This window comes from Hibiscus syriacus, unplaced genomic scaffold (assembly GCF_006381635.1).
Source record: "Hibiscus syriacus cultivar Baekdansim isolate YM2019G1 unplaced genomic scaffold, ASM638163v2 tig00007043_pilon, whole genome shotgun sequence".
In the NCBI taxonomy this organism is placed as follows: Eukaryota; Viridiplantae; Streptophyta; class Magnoliopsida; order Malvales; family Malvaceae; genus Hibiscus; species Hibiscus syriacus.
This window is the reverse complement of record NW_024062124.1, coordinates 250,717-275,445: the sequence shown is the minus strand read 5'-3', so window position 1 is coordinate 275,445 and position 24,729 is coordinate 250,717. Positions and strand designations below refer to the sequence as shown.

Here is a 24,729-nt window from a genome sequence, read left to right as displayed (position 1 = left end):
TAGCATTTATCTATTTTATAAATTTAACTCAGTATAAGTTACTTAATACAGTTGATTATCCATTATTTTTTAAAATAAAAAATATATTAAGTTTTTTCTTTTACATTTTAAACATAATTTTTATATATTGTTTTTTTAATCATGTGATAAAATCTGTCATATTTTTCTATAAAAAAATACTACATTTAATTTCTCAATATGTGAAAATGGAAAGGGTAAATCACGCATTTAGTACCCAAAGTATCTGCTTTGGTTCGTTTTAATACTTAAATTTTCAATTTTTTTAAAATCATGCCTAATGTTAGTTTTTGTTTCATTTTAGTACTCTACTGTTAAAAACTTAATGTTTTTGGTGCTTAAACTATCAATTTTTGTCCGTTTTAGTATCTAAACTTTGATTTTTTTTTCAAAACTTCACGTTAAATTTTAAACATGGGTACTAAAATGAAACATAAACTAAACTTTAGGTATAGTTTTGAAAATTTGAAAGTTTAGGTACTAAAACGAAACAAAACTGACAGTTTAGGTACTAACTTCATAATTTACCCAAATAAAAACCTTTTTTTCCTCTCTTTGCGTTCTCTACACTGCGAATTCAAGAGCCAGCCAGCCATCCATCAATTCATTTTGTATCGCCGATAAGGGCTCATCTACGCCGCCGGCAGCTAGTGTGACGACGATTCCGGTTAAAGGGAAACCTCTGCTATTCCTTGCTTCCGGGCTCACTTCTGTTTCATCCTCTTCTCAAGCCACTCGAGGTATCGTTCTTTGTTCTTTTTGAAGTTTTAGCTAAGTAATAAATATCAGTGCTCATAGTTTTAGCTTGATCAGATTTTTGATTCTGTCGTTAATGTTCTAACTAAGCAAAAAAAAAAAAAATTGCAGCTAAAAGAAAAATGGCAATAAAGTTTCTTGATTGGTACTTAAAGGTTGCAGTTGGTTCGGCTCTAATTGGAGGTTCCATGGAGTTATTCATGATCAAGACTGGCTTCTGTGTGAGAACTCTCCATTTGCTCTCCCTTTCGTTTACCTAAATTGATTCATATCAGCATTTTATGAGTTTATTCTTTAAAACCTAAAAAATGTAGTCTTTGATTTCCTTTTTTTTTTTTTACAGATTTCCCCTTTCTTTGGTTGCCTGCTAACTTGATATATATCTTTAAATTTCATAAGATATTAGTTATGTTACTGAGACTTACGCACAAGATGTGTGACAGATACCAGCAGGGACGAACTTAGAAATTTAAGGGTGCAAAATTATAAAATTTCAGGGGTACGAAATTGGATCATCAATATAAAACACAAACAAAATAACTAAACTATATGGAATTTGAAATTTCCTGGGGGGTTCGACTGTCCTCCAGGACTCCTCTCGGTCTACCCCTGGATGCGTGCATTTATCCAACACGGATATGCTCGGTTGTTCTTTTTCAATTTTTTCCGTATATTTAGAGATTTGCATCCCAAGATGGGTACGGTACTCAAAGAAAGATGATGGAGAAAAGTGGTATATTAGTACCATATTATTGTTGTTAATTGATGGGTTTTTCTTACAGTTATTTTGATTGACTCAAGTCATAGTGTTGCTAATCAAGTAAAACTTTTAAGCTCTAGGGTGATTTCATTTTCAACATTTTCTCGTTGTCGTTAGTTTTAAAAATCTCGGTCACATAAAATGGATATCAAAGCCGGTTGCGTCCGCAGGATCTTCAAAGTGGATCTGATATTCTTATTTCTAAGTGCTAATTTCCTATGTTTATGTTAATTGTAGGTTAATTTCGGTCTTAATAATTTAAAGTAATGTCTTACTGCTATTAGTCTATGACTGTGTCATTAGCGACAACAAGCATTGGTGAAAGTTAGTTTCAATGGATGCTTGTGCTGGGTTGAAAGAGATTTGGTTTGATCTGTTATCTGCAATCCTTGGTAAATGTAAAGGGAGATGGGTATGATATCTATCTATTTCGAGGAGAGATAATAGCCCAAGTATCGCTATGATATGGTTATGTTTACGATTTCGTGTGTTCGTCGAGTCAGTTGCCACGTTTTTGCATGTAACTCTTGCTTGAACCGTTGCCTTTTTTATGTTGTAGATGACAAAGTGACTGTTCTAGAGTCTGAGAAGCGAGCTTGGGAGAATTCCCCTGAAGCTCAGGCAATGAGAGAAGCTCTTAATCCTTGGAGAAATCATGATGCACAAGAAAGAAAATGTTCCTAATGGAGCCACATCTGATTTGTTTTGAATATAGTTGCCTCCGGAACGAAGTTCGGTGAGTAACTAAATGCATTTTCTGGCATCAAGAACTAATCGACCCTTTCGAGCTTCGATCCCTGCTTGGACGTTATTCCGGTTAGATACTTTCTTGCAACCTGTCTTGTGGATTATTTATTGATAGGCCGAATTTCGGAATGATTACAGTCATGAAGCTTGATTTTTGTGTCATTTTCTTCTTCTTTGTTCATGTGATCAGTATCCTAAGATACACATTCCTCGCACATATTTGAACATGGTTATAGGAATATGAATTTCCAAAGATACACGAAACTTGTAAAATCTGAACATATCTGTGTTGGACACTGTTGTGGTCCCTTGGTTGTGATCGTGTCACTGGGGGATTAACGGAACTTTGGAAGCAATTGCCTTCCGTTTATCGCTGTTCTCGTCGAAGGGAGACCGAAACCTTTAGCTCATCAGAACTCACCCATAAGTCCGAGTAACATAGGTTTTCTAGTGAAGACTGAGGAGCATCAACGGAAAGAAAGATCATTAGAGCATGACTATATTCAAGAACATTACATTCTGTTTGTTTTGAGCGAGTTAACAATGCCATTCATTTACTATGAGACAGATTATGGTAGATTTCTTTGTTCCATCGGTTCATACCCGTTTAACGGTTTATGCTCATGATTGCTCGTCCGAGCCTCGAGGCTCCCGAGTTACATGAAGTTTCTCGAATTATGGGGAATATTCTAGAAGGTCTTGAAATGACCATCCAGCTCAGTAGGTAGAGCACAAGGTTCTTAATCTTGAGGTCGTGGGATCGAGTCCCATGGAGGGCATTTCATAATTCGGAGGTCTCCTACGGAAGCTGTTCTCAATTTGGTGTTGGGGGCAGCCTACTATCTTACCTCCCCCTTACCCCATACATATGGGAAAAAAGTGACAACCAATTCTAGAAGGTCTTATTTTTCAATACCCGACCCATGCACATCCCTAATTCTATCGGTAAATTATATCCAACTCTTAAAATTTCAGATATTCTTTATTTAAGTTAAAGTTACCGTTGAATCTTAGATTACTTATAAATTATTTTTATGTTTAGGAAAATGGGAAAAGTATCATTCCTTTCTTCTATAAAAAAAAATATGAAATATTCTTTTTTGTTTAAGTACTTTTTTTAATGCAAAAGATTTAGTAACAATGTCGATTACTTAAGACATATTTAATAATAAATTAATAAAATTTATTTTATTGAAAATTAATAAATTTATTGATAATGTTTTAAAAATATTTGATAATTTAAAATCAAAATTATCGGTTGTAATTTTAATGAAAAATGTACAAAATGTTAAGTAGGTAAGGACCTATTTATCACTAAATGGAAAACATTTTCAATACTTTTTTTATTTAGTTATATTAACCTTTAAAATTTATATTTGTCAAACGATCTAATTATATCTATTATTTAAATTTAAACCATAAATTAAAAATTGGGTCTCGGCCTTGTTTCACGGCGTTGGAGGTCTCGTGAAGCCACACCCAGATCTACAACCATCGTGTCGAGGCGAACAAGCTTGTGTAATTTGGGAGGGGAGATCATTTGGGGGGAGAGATTGAAGAAGAAAAAAAAAAGAGTATTTATAGACGAATCCAAACGGCGTCGTTTTGGCCCCATACGGCGTCGAAGGGTCTAATCTCTTATGTAGTCCTCCCAAGTTTCTCTACATTGCATTTTGGCCACTTTCATGCGATCTTTTTGTTTTTATTTTAAATCTAATGTCATTACAGTAGAAACTCTTTAAATTAATACTCGGTAAATTAATAAACCCTCTAAAATAATAAATTTGTCCGGTCCCGACTTGGGCCAATGTAAAAAATTGAAAAACTCGATAAAATAATAAGATAATAATTTTTCGTGAGATCCCTTTATAATTTTAGGTCCCAAGAAAATCATAAATTAATAATTCATAGAAACTGAAAAAATATATTACTCTTTTGAAATATGATTCAATAGTTGTCTGTTTTCCTTTAAAGTTCAAGTCTATTTGGAGCTCATATCTAACTTTTCTTATTGCATCCAATAGCTCAGGTGTTGTATTTTTGTATTGTATCATAAAGTTGTGAAGAGTGTTTGACGCCATAAGTGCTTCCTTTCGCGTAACAGGCTCCAAAGACATTGTATCATCTTCACCGTCATCCTCTGCATTGTTCTCAATGATAGTACCCACAATATCTTCTAAACTCTGAACCTCCGAACATGCTTCATTTTCACCTGGGTAGTTCATTAGATTGTCGATATCCATCTTATTACGATAGCCACATTGATTGATCATAGTCTCGAGGTCTTGAGTTTCTTCATCAAAAGTGGATTCATCCAAATTTCTTGCAACGTCACTAGCTGAACGAGTTTTACAGTGTCGGAAGCAATTTGCTATTGTTTCTTTTCGAACATCTATCGTCCAAGCTGGGATTGCCAAATTGATAGCATCAAGGACATTTACCTTCCCTGGATCAGATTTTCCCACCTCATAACCTTCCAATATTTTGTGGTAAAACCTTCTACGATAATGCATCTTGAAAGCTCTTATTATCCCAGCATCGCAAGGTTGAATCTTTGATGTCATGTTGGGTGGCAAGAAGAAGAACTCGACGTTTCTTAGCCCTTCAATAATTTTTGGATGTGCTGGACAATTATCCACCACAAGTAGAACTCTTCTACCATGCATCATTTGGTCAAATGAACGAACATATTCATCAAAAAGCACACTAGTCATCCATGCTTTTTTGTTAGCTCGATACTGACAATCCAAGCTATTCATGTTGACATTCTTGAAGCAACGAGGCTTTGCATATTTCCCAATAACCCATAGAGGGATTTTTCAGAGTCATCTTCATTGTAACAAATAACTATCGTCAACCTTTCTTTATTTTGTTTTCTTCCTTCAAGTTGTTTTGTTGCCAGTGAATGATTAGCTTGTAGCCTATAAAACAAACCAGTTTCATCCATATTGAAAACATCTTTCATAGGGAACTGATCAATTTTCTCCCGAATCGATACCAATTTCTGGTCCATGTCTTGTACATCAACAGACCCACTCTCGCCAAAACGAAGAAATGACTTTATGCCATGTCGGTGCTTGAATTTCCCAAGCCATCCTATAGAGAAGTTAAAATCTGAATCATCATGAGGGTACACGAGTTTCATTGTATCTCTTGCCTTCTGCAAAATTAATTCTCCTGTGATATTCACACGTTCTTGATGCTGGAGAAACCACCATAAACAACCTTCTCCATGTCAGGATATTTTACTGGTTTGTGTCTTTTGATCTCTGCTCTTCCCTTTTCTATTTCAGCAGGGAGATAGTCATTTGACCGCTTAAGTGTGTTTGATATTATTCCTTAACTAACTTTCAACTGAAATTTTCCCTCAAGCCATCTCTGCAAGTCTTTTTGTGTGCTTGCAGGATTATCTTTCTTGTACTCACACAACTCCTTACGTATTTGATCTGACATAGTTGATTTTGCAACACCTTTTAGATGAGAAGCCATCTTGTGAGATATGGTTTGAATACACATTCATGTAATTTATATATGCCAAACTTGCTTAAGAATACATTGAACACATTTGTTCCTCTTGTTTACATTTACTGTACTTCAAAAGTCATTATTGATTTCCAATGCATATGAACACAGTGTAGTTACTAATTTACGTTGAGTCCCAAGGTTCGCTGCAACGTAATTCTAAGAGGCATAGACTAATTTGTCTTTTTGTTTGGTATGTACAGTATAGTTACTTAAAAACTCTTTAAATTAATAATTATTAATTTATCGATAAATTAATAACTCTCTAAATTAATAAATTTCTCCGGTCCTGACATTATTAATTTATAGAGTTTTAACTGTATCTTGCTATTTCTATTTTTATTTCTAAGTATTAACTTTTTGGCTTATTTTCTTTTAGGTCCCCGCAGTTTATGCACATTTTTACATTTTCGTCCTTGTTTTAATTATGCAATTTTATGTTTTGCATTTATTTCAAATTAGTCACTTGTTTAATTTGTTTTTAATTCATTACTATTTAGCCCCTAATTTTAATTGATTTATTTTATTTCAATTTAGCCCATATTTTAGATCATTTCACTAACTTCAATATTTTATTTTCATTTCAGGTTATCCGAATCAAATTTCCGACATTCCGTTTATTTATTTTTATCGTTCTTCTCATTTATTTCACTAACTTTGTTTATTTTATTTTCCATATTTTATTTATTTATTTATTTAAATTATTTTCTTTAATTAAGATATTTAATAAGCATTATAATTTACTTCTTTCATTTCTTTTTAGGTATATCCCTTAAGGTACATTTTCTTGATTAATTTAAATTTAATTTAGTTTTCTTTATTTCAGCATATTAAATTTGGTCTTTAAATTTTAAATTTAGGAGAATTTTTGATTTGGCCCTCGCTTATGCTCAAGGTTCCAAATTAATTATTCTATTCAACCATTGACTAAAATTAATTAGGATTAATATTAGAGCCTCCATCTTAGGCCTAATTTCACATTTAATCCTTAAATTAGAAAAATTCTTAATTTGGTCCTCGCTTTTGCTCAAGGTTCCAATTTAATTATTCGAATTGCATGATTAATTAAAATCGAATAGGGTAATGTTTAGAGCCTCCATTTTAGGTTTAATTTAAACTTAGTTCTTTAATCTAGGATAATTTTTGATTTGGCCTTCGGTTATGCTTGAGATTTCATTTTGGCTGTTCAATTCAATAATTTACCAAAAATGATTAGGATTAATATTAGAGCTTACACTTTTTAGGTTTAGTCCTCCACATTCTTTAATTACATAATTTGACAACTTCTAGGTTAGAAATCCTTTAACAAACTAACCTAGTAAAGTTAGGACTATAATCGATCGATTGATTGCATATATTTTCAAACACAAGGCAATGTTCACTTATTAGGGAGTCAATAGTATATCTCCCGCAAGTATGCTCAGGGGGTGACTACTGGTGATTCTTGAAGTAGGTCGACATCTTTTTCAAAAAACCTGTCATGTTTCCAAAATTCCTAGGCAATGTTCAATTATTGGGCATAATAATTGATCTCTCGCATTTGTGCTAGGCGAATATTATTGGCTTAAATAATCAAACATCATTTTCAACTGTGCATGCATAAGGAGTTTTTGATTAAATAAAGTTCGAACTCAAAAATTTTAAATTTCAAAATAGGGTAATCAACTAGGTACTAATTTCTGGGCGCTATGGGGGTGCTAACCCTTCTCCACGTGTAACCCACTCCCGAGCCTGATTTCTGGATTTTTACAGACCCCAAAACTCGGTATTTTAATAAAAATAAAATGTTTTATTAAAATCACCAATTTTTATGGTGTCCCAATCGCATCTTAAATAGTTGGTGGCGACTCCTCGCATTTCAAAATCTTTTCAAAGAAAAACCCCAAGGTGTGCTAGTTTTTCCCCATCCGGGTGAAAAACGGTATCGACACCGTTATAACTCATTTTCTATTTCTTCTCCCCTCATCATTCAACCTTCAAATTATTATTTGCGACCACTAATTCTCCTGCGTTTTGCTCCATAAATGAACATAAAATGAACACGAGTAAAATAACTCGAAAGTAATGATAATATACTTTACTTAAGTTGAAGTTGTCATTGAATCTTATGCTACATATGAATTCTTTTATTTTTATTCGAGAAAGGTGACATTCCTTTCTTCCGACAAGAGATATCAAATATATATTCTTATATTGAACTGTACATAACTTATGAAATCTCAAACATTCTTTACTTGAGTATAATGTTTACCAAAAAAGGTAAAAGTATTATTCGATTCTCCCCACAAAAAATATAAAACATTCACATCTTTTTAAAGACAGTAGATGCTATTCTTTACTCAAAGTTAAATTTATTATAGAATATTATGCTACTTATGATTTTTTTATGTTTAAAAAAATAGAAAAAATTATTCATTTCTTCTAACAAGAAATATCAAATATTATTTTTATTTATGTATTTTTTAAAGGCATTATATGCTATTACAAAATGTCTTACGAGATAAATATAAATTCTAATAATAAATTACATCTAACTCGTAAAATCTCAAATATTTTTCACTTAAATTATCATCAAATATTATGCTACTTACTATATTTTTATGTCTACCAAAACAGGAAAAAGAGTTGTTCTTTTCTTTTTGACAAAAAATATTAAATATTCTTTTTATTTATACACTTTTTAAAAATAATATATATAGTTATACGATGTTTTATGTAATAAATAAGGGTTCTACCTAGAGATGGTAGGGATGGCAAACGGGTACAGTTTCGTGGATTCCGTACCGCACCCGCTCCAATTGGGGCGGGGATGGGTATAATTTTAGCGGGTAGTGGGCGGGTGTGGATTTAGAAAGTGATACCCGTCGCGGGTAGTGGGCGGGTAATGGGTTTGAGTCATTACCCGCCCCGCATCCGCCCGTCTAGCTAAATATCCATTAAATTTTGGACCATTATGAATTTAGGTGTAATTTTAGAGACTAATTTATAAATTGTAATATTGTATAAGATATAACATGTAATTTAACCAAATATTGTTATTGGGAATATTGTTTGTACCACAAGAAGTATTTGATATCATTGAGTTGATTGTACCTGTCAAAACTTATTCTGGAATTGTGAATTGTGAATTAGCAAGATACCATATGTTTGGTGTAGATAAACTTATTCTGGAATTTTACCTGTCAAACCTCTTCGTTGAGTATGAACCATTATATACACTCAAAGCTGAAAAGATTTCCAGAGGGTCTCAAGCATAGCACGAATGTATTTTATTGACCGCACCTGTGAACGTGATAAAGACATTAATAATTTCATCAAATTTATGACTCTGGTTGGAAGGACTGTAAATATAAATTCATCTTTACATATCATTGCTTTTCATAAAAGCCAAAACCCGAAACCTCTTCCGTAAAAAAAAAGTTTGTTTTCAGGCGGGTCTAGACGGATACGTCGCTTGTGGGTAGTGGGTGTGGGGATGGATTTGAGAATGTACCCGCGTGGGCGGGTGTGGATTTAAAAATTTGTACCCATCATGGGTGGTGGGCGGGTGATGGATTGAAAAATATTAGGTGGGTATGGGGATGGGGGAGGGGGTATCCGCACCCAACCCGCCCGTTTGCCATCCCTAAGAGATGGGCATGAGACCCGAACCCAACAGGTTCTGACCTGATCCGATTCGATCGGGGTGGATTTTTTTAAAAAAAAATGGGTTTGAGTCAGGTCGGACTTTTAAAGGTGATGTTCAGCCTACACCCGACTCGACCCGAAATTTTTTTACCTTATATATTTAGGAATAATTACAATAATACAACTCTATATATTATTTGTTCAATTAAATCATTGTTTTATTGAATAAAAATAATATTTTTTATTATTTCGGATTGTATTAGGATTTTATCTCAAAAAATATGAATTTGAGACGAGTGGAGGGTATATATTTTCGAGTCAGGTCGGGTCGGTGAAGAATGTAAAATTTTCGGGTCGGGTCGGGTTAGCCGAAACCCGACCCATGTCCATCCCTAATTCTACCAGTAAATTATATCAAACTCTTAAAATTTCAGATATTCTTTATTTAAGTTAAAGTTACCGTTGAATCTTAGATTACTTATAAATTATTTTTATGTTTAGGAAAATGGGAAAAGTATCATTCCTTTCTTCTATAAAAAATATGAAATATTATTTTTTTGTTTAAGTATTTTTTAATGCAAAAGATTTAGTAACAATGTCGAATACTTAAGACATATTTAATAATACATTAATAAAATTTATTTTTTTGAAAATTAAAAAATTTATTGATAATATTTTAAAAATATTTGATAATTTAAAATAAAAAATATCCGTTGTAATTTTAATGAAAATAATGTACAAAATGTTGAGTAGTTAAGGACCTATTTATCACTAAACGGAAAATATTTTCAATACTTTTTTTTATTTAGTTATATTAACTCTTAAAACTTATATTTGTCAAACGATCTAATTATATCTGTTCTAAATAAAATATCAAAAAATTTAAACCATAAATTCATCATTTAATTTTTTATTATTTAAATTTTCTTAAAGAAATAACGATTTGATCCGATAACTATTTTCTTAAAATGAAATAAATATTAAATATTATTTCATAATATGTACTAATTTTTTTTTTCTATTTCTTTTCCCTCCATCATTTAACCTCCACACCATCTTTCGCCAGTACCAATGTTCCTCTGTGTTGCTTTGCTCCACCAATGAATAGAAGTAAACTAATTTGAAAGCAAGGTTAATATTCTTTACTTAAAGTTAACATCGAATCTTATGTTACCAATGAATATTTTTATGTTTATTAAAATAGAAAAAAAGTGATATTCTTTTCTTCTAATCACAAGAGATGTGTTATATATATATAGAATGTATTTTTCAGGCTTGCAATGTGACATTCTTTTTCTCTCTATATATTCTAAGCTCCTGAATATATCTCTAACCATCTACTCTCCATCTTTCCTTTCTATTTGCATTTGAGAGGATGAACCTCAAACCTTTCCTTCATGAACACCACTTGGTTTACGATAAATATGAAAAACAAGAGGGTTGTTGTGATAGATGCAATCAGCAAATTGATGGTTGGGCCTTCACTTGTGAAACCTGCAAGTTTTGGCTACACCGTTCATGTGCTGTGAAACAACTGCCTCTTGAAATTTCACATCCTCTCCATTCAGAACACCCTCTTAAATTGGTCACCGAGAAAGATGATGATTCTTCCCATTTCTTTTGTAATGGGTGTTCCAGTCTTACTCGAAGCTGCTTGTACCGATGTGCAGATTGCAACTTCAACCTTGATCACATTTGTGCTTCTTCAACTACTATCACTAGTCATGGATATAAAGAAATCCCTCATTTCTGTCATTTTCATTCATTGACACGGTTCAAGTATCGTAAAGTGAGCAAGTATCACTATAGTTGTTTTTGGTGTGAGAAGCTTTTGTCTAGAGTCTCTTATGGTTGTTTTAAATGTCCCCCATCAGAGTCCTTCGTTCATGAAACTTGTTTGATCAACATACCCAATATAATCTCAAAACATCACTTTCATTCATCCCACCAGCTTCAGTTAATATATTGGTATAGTGTGTCGCCCTTTTCATGCGATGTATGTGGTTATCGCACTAGGTATGCTGTTCTTCAAGGATACATTTGTGAAAAGTGTCAATTCCTCATTCATATTAGTTGTGCTAAATTCAAACCTAGTCTGAAACATGAGTTGCATGATCATAGTCTTATCCTTCTTCCAACGAAATCCTCGTCAATTTATCAGGAATTAGATCCATGTAAGAAGTGCTCGGAGGAGATTCGTCCTAGCAAAGACTCTGTGTTTAATTGTTATTATTATCGATGTGTTTTATGTGGATTCAATTTTCATCTTCGTTGTTTGATACCATTAAGTATTAAACACAAATATCACAGGCATGAACTTATGTTTACTGATGTGTTTCTTGAGGATTATTCTGACCATTACTACTGTGATATTTGCGAAGAAGAAAGAAACGCATACGATCCCGTTTATTGTTGTAACAAATGCACATTTACTGCTCATATTGGATGCGCTCTCAATGAGGTATGTTGCGATTTGTGAAAAGCTTATTTAATCCTTTTTCACATTTACTGCTCATATCAGATCCAATTTGTTTTCTTCATTTTTGCTTTAATGTTGGCAATGTCTCAGATAAAAGATGAGCCAACCTATAACTTGGTGGGTGACAAAGATTCAACAGGAAAACTGATGGAGGAAGATGAAATAAACGAGAGAAATGCAAACTTCTCTCCTTTTGAGGTTGGTATCAATTATTAATACATATATTGCCAAAGTAAAAGTGTGATTTTTAGAATTTTTTTTATGGGATTTTTTTCTTTTATTAAGGGTAAAAAATGATATGTATTAAGTTTATATATATAAGATTTGAGTTGCTATCAATAAATTAAATATTAATTGTATTATAAAATATATTAATGTAATAATTTATATTATGTTTAGTACACGCATTATAATCCAATACATATATTAATAAGTAAATTTAAAATAATAAATTGTATGACAATGAACAAAATTATTGTAGTTTTGTAAAGTGCGAGAGAGATCATATAACTTAAATCAATCATATAACATAAAATTGTTTTTAAATTAAAGAAATTATTTTAAAATATTACAATACGTACGAGTTAAGATATATAAAAGGGGAAAATGCAATTAAGAACAAGTATGAATTATATCTTGGTAAGCATATTCATTAAGTTGGTTTTTTCTTTTTCACTTAATACAGATTATGCATTGTGAACGAGGACATGAGCTGATGTTTGATGAGGATATTGAAAGGGGAGCTAGGTGCTATGCTTGTTGGCTTGAAATCTCAGATGGAGCTTATGCATGTAAAAGATGCAGATATTACTACATACACAAAACATGCATTAGATTGCCCTCTCAAGTGCTGCATCCTCTTCACCCCCAACATTCTCTCAAGTTAAACCCTCGGTTATCAGCGCGGCCCCGTTCTTATTTAATATGCCAAGGATGTCGAAGCTTGAATCCAGGGTTTGCTTACATATGTTATGCGTGTGATTTCAAACTGGATGTGAAATGTGCTACTTCTTCATGGGTGCCTAAAAATGAGACTCAAAGGCTAAAGGATATGGAAACACAATCCAAGTTGTGCCTTTTCAATCACCACCATGAGTTGGGATACTTTGTTATTATATCCGATTTACTAGGATATGAAAATTGCGGTTTTTGTGGTCTAAATATTTTAGGTCCGGTATTCCAATGCTCTGAGTGTGAATATTCTCTTCATGAAAGGTGTGTTGGAATTATTCCACTGGAAATGCAAATCCAATTCCATCCGCTACACCCACTTCACCTTCTGTTCAACCCATCACAGCCTTGTCGCGTCTGCAAAGGTTCGTTCGAATTCCAAAAAATAAGCTATGGTTGCGTGCAGTGTGATGATCTGTATCTCCATGCTGATTGTGCCAAATCCTTGAAGCGGGTCCTAAAATCTAAGTCTCACACTCATCGTCTCTACTATTTTGGATCCGAGCCTTACGGTTACGAGTTCAAGGTATGCGGTGAATGCAATCATCCAATTGGGCAGTTTCGTTTCTGTTTCTGCATGGAATGCGATACCAAGTTCCATATTGAATGTGTTTTGCCACGTTCACTCAAATCCAAATACCACATCCATCCTTTAACTCTAACTCGTAAGGATGGTTTCGAAGAAGATGATTCAGGGGAATATTATTGTGATATCTGTGAAGAAGAAAGAGAGGCTACATATCATGCCTATCACTGCACAAAGTGTCGAGGAGGAACATTCGTTGCTCACATTAGTTGTGCGCTCGATTCGGTAAGTCCACATTGCTTTGTACTAAAATTTTAAAATTATAATAAAGTATGACACCAAGATCCATGCTTTCGCAGGAGGAAGAAATTGCAGCTTCCTCAAATTTGGCATTGGACTCGTGCCCATTTGAAGCTGAATCTGAGAGTAAAATCTCTAAAGATGAATTTAAGAATGAAGTTTCTGAAGCTGAATCTGAGAATGAAGTTTCTGAAGCTGAATCTGAGAATGAAGTTTCTGAAGCTGAATCTGAGAATGAAGTTTCTGAAACTGAACCTGAGAGTGAGGTTTCTGAAGATGAATAGGAGAGTGAAGTTGGCTTTATAAATAATTCTGTGTGAAATTAGTGTCATTATACAGATCTTGAAAATTATGTATGAAACTATTGTGTTTATTCAGACATTACTTCATGTTTGTTATAAAATTATTGCAGAATGATCTTTTCACAAATGATGTCCTTCACACCGAAGTTGTGTTCTATACGAGTTCACTGAAGCAAAAGCTTCTTCCACCACCATCAAACTGGTAAAAACAATCTCACTTGTGTTGTTAAAGAAGAAGAAGAAGGGTTAACGGGAGGTAACGTGTCACGTTAGACAAAAATAAGATGAGGTAACATTCAGGATCTTACCCGAGATTAAGGGGGTGTTTGGATCAAGGAATGTGAGATTCTTATGGGAATGGAATCCACATTCTCATGTTTGGTTGGCCAGAAATCTCATTTCCGGTAATGTTTTATTACCAATAGTAGATTTTTTTGGGTATATTACTGGGAATGTCATTATCTCCTTTTCTTTAGGTATTATTGGATTACCGGCGTTTTAGACTAAAATGCCCTTAATTTTTTTCTTTTAAAAATATAATTCTTCTGTCATTGAAAAATAAAAATTCTACGAAGGTTAAATTACAAATTTATCCTTAAACTATTTTAGATTTACAAAAAAATCTATAACTAAAATTTTATATGAAGTTCAGGGGTTAAAATAAAATTTTACCCTTGCATTAAATATTTTTTATATTTTCAATTTTGTAAAAACTATATATATAAATTTTATGAATTTAATTTTTTTTAAAGAAAATATATAAATATTTTTCAAATTGTTAAAAAAACAAATATATAATGATAATTTGGTCAAATATACATTCCAATAATTTTTTATTCCTTTAACCAAACACGGTAATCTTACATTCCTGCTAAACCAACCAAACACAAAATACAACATTCTCAGTAATCCTATTCCCTGGTAATCTTACATTCTCACTGATAATCTTACATTCCGTGAACCAAACTCGATTTTAATATTTCCTTCCACATAATTTTAATATTTCCTTGAATCTAAAACTCGATTTTTTTCTTTTTCTTCTTTTTTAATCGACGGCTGTACAAACTTTAATGTTAATTGTCGACCATTGATTTTTTTTATTGTCTTTTTCTTTCTATATCGTATTTTTATTTATTTATTTATCTTAAATAAATTTGTCTGTGTTGCACGTTTTCATCTATCTTTATGACACGTTTTCTTATGATTTTAAATCCAATCAAAACATTCCCAGCAAACTCAACAGAGAATTTTTCTTAAACTTTATTGATGTAAGTAAAAATTCCCACGAAAATTATTACATTTTCTCCTCTTACTCTTAAACGTTGCTGGAACGAATGCAGGTTTTAAATCGACCCGAAAACACGGCGATGTTCAATCTCACAACAGAATTTCCTCATTTCAGACATGTCTTTCACAAACCGGATTTCAGAGACGAAACATTGGGGAAACCGGTCGTTTTCGACATGGATATGAGTGCCGGAGATTTCATGGCCTTGTTTTATCTCCTCAAAGTGCCTGTCGAAATGCTTGACCTTAAGGTTAGTTGTTTCGGCATCGTTTGTGGACACAACAAATGCTATTGCAATCATATGTAATAAATAACGGCCACTAACAATGGAAACATAATGGATATCCAGGCAATATTAGTGAGTCCAACAGGTTGGGCCAATGCTGCAACGATCGATATCGTCTACGATTTGCTGCAGATGATGGGGCGCGACGACATTCCGGTCGGTCTCGGAGACGTATTCGCAACGAACCAATCTGACCATTTTTTCCGCCCTGTTGGCGACTGTAAATATGCCAAGGCTATCACACATGGGAGTGGTGGACTTCTGGATTCGGATACCCTCTATGGCCTTGCCTGGGACTTACCACGAAGTCCCAGAAGGTATCCGAATATTAAAATTGATAATCGATTAAACTAACTGAATCGGTTCGGTCGGTTTAATCGGATTACACAATTTATCGCAGGTATACAGCAGAAAATTCGGTGAGATTTGGAGCTCCAAGGGACACAGATCACCCAGAAATGAGACAACCCTTGGCATTGGAAATTTGGAATTCAGTATTTAAAACTATGGATCATGGAACTAAAATTACTGTACTGACAAATGGACCGTTGACAAGTTTAGCCAAGATTATAACTCAAACAGATACAGTTTCACTCATACAGGTACTCGAATTTTACCTTCGGTTACGAGTATCGAACACGACTATATGTCGATATTTCCGTTTTAGTGGATCATATCATCGTACCCATGTTCGAGTATGTGTCGAATACGAAATCAAGCAGTGATTTTCAAATGTAATTTCAGAATGTGTATATTGTAGTTGGACATATCAACCAAAGTAGCCTTGACAAAGGCAATGTCTTCACTATTCCTCGAATAAATATGCCGAATTCAACATGTTTCTCGATCCGATCGCTGCGAAAACAGTCTTCGAATCCGGCTTAAACATCACGCTCATTCCGATCGGCACTCAACACAAAGTCAGTCAGTTTGCCGAAGCCTTACAGTGGCTGCAGCAGACAAGTACTCCCGAGTCTCAGTTTGTGAAGCGCCTATTGTCCAAGCTATACGCTTTGAAGCAAACTCATCACAGATATCACCATATGGTAAAGTTTCCGGTTCCTCATGGTCATCGCGATTATAGATGCATAACGAATACCGTCGTCGTTATCTAAACAACAGAATCTATTTTGTTCCACAGGATATATTCTTCGGCGAAATCCTCGGGGCTGTACTAATGGAAGGAGAAGATCCGAAACTGAAGTCCACCATGGAAGAAATGGCCATCAAAGTTGTTGCAGAAGGCGATGAATCGATTGATGGGCAGATTTTGATTGATGAAGAGCAAGGGAAAGTAGTTCGGATATTGAAAAACATTGATCCAATGGCATGTCATGAACAATTTGCAGATAGATTGAGCTGTAATAGGAAGCTATGATGAACAGAGAAAAATGTGGAATACACCACCAATTATAACTTGAAAGAAATATATTTCTTGTTCCTTTGACATGCTTTTTCTTTTATGTTTTCTCACCAACCAAACAGTTTGTATAAACACTAGTATTAAAATCATTGACCAACTAATTTAGATCGAGTACACCAGAAACTCGTTATAAGAACGATTCCTTTAACTGAATTTGTTTCATTCACAATACAATATAAATTTGGGATTTTATCATTTTCATTGTGGATCTCAACTTTTAAATAGATCATTAATTTCGTTAAAATAAGGATGAACATGAAATGAAGCATCTTGCACTGTAAATACAACTTTTTTACTGTTTTCAACTCTCAAAAAATGCAGCTCAAATTGCATTTATTCAATTCAAAGAGTTCCCACAAACATTATTCAGAACAATCACTCGACTGGCTTTGAATATTAAAATTAAGAACGAGCGTACCGGACGGGGATACGGCGCTGGATCAGACTCCGACAAGAAGGGCAGTCTTTCATCCCTTGCTTCTCATGGAGCTCGTTGCACGTGGTGCAAACTATCTGATGCGCGCAGGGGATGAAAACCACAGACCTCTCCTCTGACAAGCACATCACGCACTCACGTTCGCGTTTCACGTCTCCTTTCCCGGAGATGTCCTTAAAATCCATCACCATTTTTGAGATTAAAGGGGTTCGAGATTCCGTCTGGTTTGTGCTATATTTTCTATCCATAAATTTTCCAACGTAGCTTCCATCAATTCCCCTTCGAAGTGCAGCAATTTTTGAAGAGTCCGTCTTCAGTCTCAATTGAGAGATTTCTTGTTCAAGTTTCTGAATATCCTCTTTATATTTTTGCAAACTGGTTTCCGCTTTCGACTTAATCATGTCCTCTTTTAGTTTTGCTGAAGCCTCGATTTGTTCTCGTTCCTTTCTTATCAAACTAGCCCAAGTAAGCACTTCTTCCTTTGCCTTCAGTTCCTGTTGCCATTTAACCTGCCATGGTTTTTCGATTTTCATTGAGAACAAAGTCATCATAGCATAAGCCATAAATTACGACGGTTTTCATCGAAATAGTAGCATACCAAAAAATACTAATATGAGTGTTGCCTTGATATCATACAATTGACATTGTTATATACGCAATCAGTCCGAAACACGAATTTATCGGAAAAACGAGAAAAACTGTGAGCAAAAGCAGAAGGTGAAATGAATATGCTATTGGACAACTCCAACAACCAAACATTAAGATCTAATATTAGATGGGAGAGAGGGTATAGAAAATATTAGTTTCTGATCAATTTTGGCATCAAAATTTAGATGAATCATGTAAACTAAAATTGGAAATAAAGAAAAGAAATTAAGCATAGAATTGACACACAAATCTGGAGAAATTTTGGTTAGCGATAGTCTTCTAGTATGTCATACAACGGGAAAACGGAAAATAATCGGACTCCTTTTTCCCGCATTTGCAATACCTTTTACCATAAAAAAAACATAACTTATTTCCATTACAAGCACCATGTACATGTGTTTACCATATCCATCGGCCATATCAGAAGAGTTTACCGATTGTCTTTGATGTGCTTATATGATGTAAATGTCAAAAAGACTACACGAAACATGACACCAAAAACTTCCATACAAAAGATTTTAGATCAAAATTTCTGCTTTGAGTTGATTGAAAGCTTCTTTTAACCATTCAAAATACGTCACACGATAACCTATCAGTATCCATCATGCAATGGATACCTTCCTCAACAAGTCTCATTTTTACAGAACTTGCAAAAACTACTGGTAAGAGTTAACCGAATATATCAAGGATTACTACTGTTTCCTATAAGGAGAGAACTAGGAAAGGACAAAAGAAAAAGAAATGCTTGCAAATTAAACATTATTTAAGATATACCTCAAGTTGTTCTTGGATAACCTTAGCCATTTGTAATTCCTGTAGATGTTGGGTGACCTTGCATTTTTCGGTCATGAGCTCTTCCTGGAACAAGGTTTTTTGCCTTCCCCAAGACTGGACTTTCATCAGAGTTTTCTTCTCCCTCTTTGATACCTCTTGACAGCTAGCTGCTGACTCCGCTGCTCGTAATTTTGCAGCCTCCATTTCCTGCCTTTTTGCCACATTTTCCACCTCAAGCCTGCGGACAGTAGCATTAGCACGTTCCACCTGCCCGCTAGCCTTGGACAAAGCAACATCCATCTCGACAAGCTTCTTCCTAGTGTTTTCCTCCAAATTCAACTTCTCTTTCTTAAGCCGTTCAACTTCTTCTTTCTCTTGCCTTAATGTTTTAAGTTCAGCTTTGTCCTTACTTAACCGACGAGCAGCTTGCATAACCTTTTGGTTAGTCCACTCAGTCCATTCCTGGAGCTGATTTTGTAGTTCTTGCACCCGCAGTACCAGCTTCAAAATCATCTCATCCTTCTTATCCCGAGGGACCCAATTCCCCAAGTAATTACCAAATGGCATCTCAACATAGCTTGGATTAGCAGCCTCGGAACAAGAAACAGAAGGCATCACAGGTGAATTGCTTTGGGTAGGAAGTGAAAGGGAAAGCTCGGTATCAGCAGTTGATAATGCAGATGGGTTATTCATAGGTGGAAATTCAGGTGGCATGTTTACCGGGGAAGAAATAGTTGCTACATCGGACTTAGGCACTGGAGAAATATTGTTATCATTATCTAAGCAAAATGTTGTGGAAGAGGAGGGTTCCGAATTAACCAAAAGATGACTCCTATTATCTTGAGGGACATCGGCTCCCATTGCCTTAATTTTCAAAGAACTTTTTATATTAAAAGCAGCAGGGTCAGAGACAGATTTTACTTTCTTGTCCAAGATTAAACCTCCCAAACTGCTCAGTTTACCTCTTGATGACCCTTTAGATCCGTATGTCTTGTAGTTTTTATCCAGATGAAGTGATTTCTGCCGGAGAAGATTTTCTCTCTTGGTAGAGTGAGTCTTTCTACTACCCACTAACTTTTCTTCCATTGTCGAAAATTGAGATGTTCCTGCCGCACTGAAAGTTTCATCTGCACCACCAGCAAAGGAGTTTGTTCCCACTTTCTCTGAGACTACACCACTTGGAACAACGGAATTCTTCAATTTTTCAGTGTTGTTAGATCTGATAGACGGTACCTCAGGTGGGGAACTATGAGAACAAGGAAAGGACGGAACCAGTCTACATGGATTTGGAAGATTCAATTCAGAGGTTTCGGCTTTGGGTTTCAACTGAGGCTGCTTCGAAGCAATAGAAAACCCATTGGAAACTCCATCCCCAACAAAACCATTCAACGGATCACCATCCATAGCACAAGCATGCGACAAATTCATATCACAAATCATTAAGCACCACATAGCATCCCCAATGCTGAAGAAAGGTCGAACTTCTCGAAGAACACAAACCAGTTCTGTTAATATATACTTCTCCAACTGCTGCAGATCCTCAAAACAGTGGTCTCTTGAAGGATGATAATCTTGGCCACTTCTAAGAAATGCTAAGGTATTGTCCACTATATTTGAGACGGTGTCTTTACTACCATAACAAAGGCCTGATCTCAAAACTGCCTTCGTAGCAATTTCTTCCGTGTAGCCAAAAGCAACTATTTTCTTTATTGCACTCTTGAATATTGCGTCCAAATTGTTTAAAACAAGTTCCTCTAGCTGAGATTCTGTGAGATCAGTCCAATCAGCATCTTGGAATTCATCTGCCTCAAGTTCCTCTTTAGGCCGACTCGGCCCAACCTCAGAAGAAACTAATGTGCTAGACAATCTCAGGTCGAGTTTTAATCCGTCATAATGGTCTTGGCTAACACCACACATGTCGCACACACTAGCTTGATGATGGACTGGGGTGATTTCGAACTTCTCAGCACAAAACTCATAACTTGGGCAACCATTTTGAGGTGAGGTTATAATCTTACTCTGATCACCTAATGGTGGATCAGCCTGGAATTTTCGCTTATTCCGGCTACCTTTTTCTTGAGTCGACATCAACGGAGGTACATGACTACTACTGCTACTACCTTTAAGAACCATTGATGCCATTTTTAAGCTGCATCAAGAACGAACAACAATATCAAACTATCTCTCAATCCTCAATGCAAAAACTAAACTATCCAATTACCCATTCGCCAAACTTAATCAAAAACACAATCCTGAATCCAAATTCCAAATTTGAAAGGATTACATAATAAGCTCATTAGATCATCCACTAGCAAACTAAAAGTACTGCTAATTTCGTATTATATATTAAAAATCGAAATCGTACCTTTTAATCTCAACTATCAAAATTAAAAACAGCAACAATCAAAATTCTGCAACAAGAAGAAGAAGAAGAAGAAGAAGAAATCAATCAAAAATAAAACAGCTCAGATTCAAAAAACTAATTAATCGAGTTATAAACAACATACCCAGCGAGTAAAACCTCAAAACTTGAATTCAATCTATCAGTACCCAAAATTAGAATCTAATTTTTTTTTAAAAAAATCAATAGATCAACGAAATATTACAAAATAATTATAATTTGAGTCACTGAAGAGGTAACACAGAGAACCGCATCATTAGATTAACGATCAGATTCCGATGACCGGAAACATACCCGATTGAATGCTTATTTGTTTGAGAAAATTCGCCTATCTCATAGCATCGGTGGAAAAAGGAGGAATATATATATATATAAGCGACGATTTGATTTTCCTGAAGTTTTATTATTATTATTATTATTATTATTATTTGTGCATTGAAATTTTTCTGTCACTCTCTAGAAAAATATTTTTGACTTTATAATTATGTAAGAAATCATTTTTATAGGGTAAATTATACAAATGGTTACTAATATTTGAGTAAGTTTTTATTTTCTCCATTGAAGTTTTAAAATTAATAAACTGATCACCAACTTTTTTTTATTTAGAACAAATTGGTCATATGATGTTAACAAATGTTAACGTGAGTGACAAAAAACTTATCCGGTCCGTTAATCGCTTACCTAGACCGTTAATTGTCATGCTAGAGAGTCTATTAACCAGTTTGTCAACCACCTCTACAACTTTAACTTTTCAACTTACCAAAACTCAACCAAGAAAATCGCCATGAAATTTTTTTTTTTTTTTGGATAAGTAAATTTTATTATCCAAAGAAGTTCACAATACAAAGAATCCAAACAAGGATAAAAACAAGCTAATTACAACAAAATAAAGATTATCCTATGCCCCAATTAGTCATAAGTTGCATATTAACAAAATCAAGACTATTAGTATCTCTATTCCTAAGTTGAGCACTAACAATCTCTTTGATTGAAAAGTGCAAATCATCAATGGTTCTAACACGTCCTTGGAATAAACGTCTATTTCTTTCTTCCCAAACGTAGTAAATGAATGAGCACCAGACAATCTTCAATATGATTGTAAGGAGAGATTTTCCTTTCCAAATCGAAGATGCCCAAGCAAGAAAAGAATCCCAAAACATATGAGGCTTATCCAAAAGAGAAAGATTTAGAATTCTATTCCAAAGAGCAGCAACCATAGGACATTCAGTAAACAAATGATTCCTCGTTTCAATGCCATCATTGCATAAGATGCAAGAGGCAATGTTTGTAATTCCCATACGAGTAAGTCTTTCTCTAGTAGGAAGACGATCCAAGACTGCAAGCCAAGTAATAATGCTAAATTTGGGAATATGAAGGGGATACCAGACAGTCTTGTGCCATGAAAAACTTTTAGTTACCTCTTGAACTTCAATTATTTCTCTCACTCCTCTCTTACCCAACAATAACAGCAACAACTATGACTCTTAAACTTTCAAGTACTGTAATTTCATTCTCAAAATGACTCGTGTTTTAAATTGATCTCTAAAATTTTAAATATTCAATTCATCACAAATTATAACACTTGTTCCAAATTAGTCTCTATATTTTTTAACATTTCAATTTTTCCCCAAACTATTAGTATATACTAATCACATCATGTGTTAATAAAACCGTTAGGTCAAACTATTTTATTATATGTTTTATAAAAATAATATTTAAATTAAATCATGGTTGAAACTAATTACTTATTTGGATGAATTTATGGATGAAACTTAATGTTCAAAAGTTTAGTGGCTAATTTAGAATGAGGGTCATGTTTTAGGGATAAAATTAGGAGGTTCAAAAGTTTAGGTATTAATTTAGAATAAAAGTCATAATTTAAGGATGAAATTAAAATATTTAAAAGTTTGAAGAGCAAGAATAAGGATCATATAATTTAGGGATATATGATGCAATTATCCCTTTTTTATTATGGGAAAGTTTTAAACATTAATGACGAATTGACTTGGACAATTTATAAAAAAGGTCACATTCTTTCCTTTTTTATTTTTAAGTTACCAATAATTAATATATTGTGCTACATTATATATCTAATAAAAAAGTTTAATTATAATGAATCAAGTTATGTCGGTGGTTAAAAAGATGTTTGTTATTCTTAGAATTATCGGGTTCAGGTACAACGAATGTCAAGGCTTTTTGAATATTTATTGTCAAATGAGTTAAGAGTCTTTCAAACATATATTACATTAAAATTACCTTTAGATAAATAATAAAAGTTTAATTATAATATTATCTTAATACAAAAATAAGTGTCTAAACTTTTCTTTAAAAAACGTTTTAGTACCTAAAGAATTTTTCGCTAAAAATTGGTGTCTAACGTTTCTCTATTACTATTTTAGGTGTGCAGACATTAACTGCCGTTAAAAATCTCCATTAAATGACAAGTGTCATATTATGGTATTTTTGAATTTAAAAAAATATATAATTTATATTAATTTAAAAAAACAGTGACGTCCCTCGTTTCCCTCCCTTTTCTCCCTTCTCCTCCTCTCCTGCCACGACATCCAACCGACAAACGGTCAAAGGACAAACGACCGACTATCACATCCAATCAAACGATTGATTATCACGATTGATCTAAGAAATTTTTATAATTTTAAAACCCTAAAATTAAAATTTGACGATGACAAAACAACTTATTAAAGTTTTAAATTTTTAACGGTGGAAACCATGAGCATATTCCTAAGTAGGGTGCATTATCATGGTGATTCCAGTTTCCCACACCCCTGCTCCCCCACCTTTCCGATACTGCCACGTCATCATCCCAAACCATCACCGTCATTCTTTTCACTTTGACCTTTTGCTTTAGTCAACCCCAAATTCATGACCATTTGTACCCGAACCCATCCACGTCATCATAAGTTTCCGACCGCTCCTTTTTATCCTTTTAAACTTTTGGTCAAATTTTAATTTTGGTCCCTATACTGTGATTAAATTTGAAAATAATACACATATATAATTTTGCCATAATTTGATCCTATAATTTTATAATATCATTTATTAATCTAAAAACTGAATTAATTCAATTATTGATGTTTTTTTCTTAAATCTGTCCACTTCAATATAAAAGAAGATGATACAAATGTTACTTCTCGGAAAAGTAAATGTATGAATCTCATATTAGAAAAGAAAAAGAGATCTTGAGTTTATAGATGGTGGCACACCCTATCAGACATGTCTTTAAAAAAGAGGATAATAGTCTCATGACAGTAATATCATAGTAATTGTTTGACTTTCTAATTTAACATCGAGCGTCCTAGTGATAGGATAGACGAGATGGACAACCATAACAATGGCTTGTGACAAGATTGAATGAGAGAGAATATCACACCTTAGAGAGGTAGGCGACATGGATCCCATATCACAAAGATAGAGAGAGAGAATCTTGAAGTTATAAGTTGTGATGAAGCATATCCTATCAAACA

General features: G+C 33.9%; 3 protein-coding genes and 1 long non-coding RNA gene across 5 annotated transcripts; 3 read left to right on the top strand and 1 right to left on the bottom strand.

The window, feature by feature from the left end:
* The first annotated feature begins 632 nt into the window (after positions 1 to 632).
* On the top strand, positions 633 to 7,418 carry LOC120201187. The gene is made up of 4 exons (XR_005523629.1): positions 633 to 758; positions 886 to 993; positions 2,094 to 2,236; positions 7,408 to 7,418. It is a non-coding gene; the product is annotated as an uncharacterized LOC120201187 (long non-coding RNA).
* Positions 7,419 to 10,763: 3,345 nt separating this feature from the next.
* LOC120201213 lies at positions 10,764 to 13,974 on the top strand. Its single transcript, XM_039201870.1, has 4 exons — positions 10,764 to 11,891; positions 12,000 to 12,107; positions 12,595 to 13,671; positions 13,746 to 13,974. The coding sequence occupies exons 1-4, from the start codon at positions 10,806 to 10,808 to the stop codon at positions 13,968 to 13,970; spliced, it is 2,496 nt and encodes an 831-aa protein (XP_039057801.1). The 5' UTR covers positions 10,764 to 10,805; the 3' UTR covers positions 13,971 to 13,974.
* A 1,231-nt stretch (positions 13,975 to 15,205) lies between these two features.
* LOC120201181 (pyrimidine-specific ribonucleoside hydrolase RihA-like) lies at positions 15,206 to 16,983 on the top strand (the record flags this gene model as incomplete). The annotated part of the gene is given in 8 exon segments (XM_039201840.1): positions 15,206 to 15,256; positions 15,329 to 15,526; positions 15,626 to 15,879; positions 15,963 to 16,164; positions 16,307 to 16,373; positions 16,376 to 16,608; positions 16,704 to 16,918; positions 16,920 to 16,983. Coding segments are annotated over 8 exon segments (1,284 nt in total), but the record flags the coding sequence as incomplete, so codon positions are not given.
* A 233-nt stretch (positions 16,984 to 17,216) lies between these two features.
* Positions 17,217 to 21,590, bottom strand: LOC120201212 (putative E3 ubiquitin-protein ligase RF298). 2 transcript variants are annotated; one of them, XM_039201868.1, is made up of 5 exons: positions 21,539 to 21,588; positions 21,351 to 21,406; positions 21,209 to 21,254; positions 18,844 to 20,992; positions 17,217 to 17,930 (listed from the first exon to the last, which is right to left on the bottom strand). In XM_039201868.1, the coding sequence occupies exons 4-5, from the start codon at positions 20,983 to 20,985 to the stop codon at positions 17,388 to 17,390; spliced, it is 2,685 nt and encodes an 894-aa protein (XP_039057799.1). In that variant the 5' UTR covers positions 20,986 to 20,992; positions 21,209 to 21,254; positions 21,351 to 21,406; positions 21,539 to 21,588; the 3' UTR covers positions 17,217 to 17,387. The 2 variants fall into 2 exon arrangements, with proteins under 2 accessions (XP_039057799.1, XP_039057800.1); XM_039201869.1 differs by lacking the exon at positions 21,351 to 21,406 and having other exon boundaries at positions 21,539 to 21,590.
* Positions 21,591 to 24,729: the final 3,139 nt, after the last annotated feature.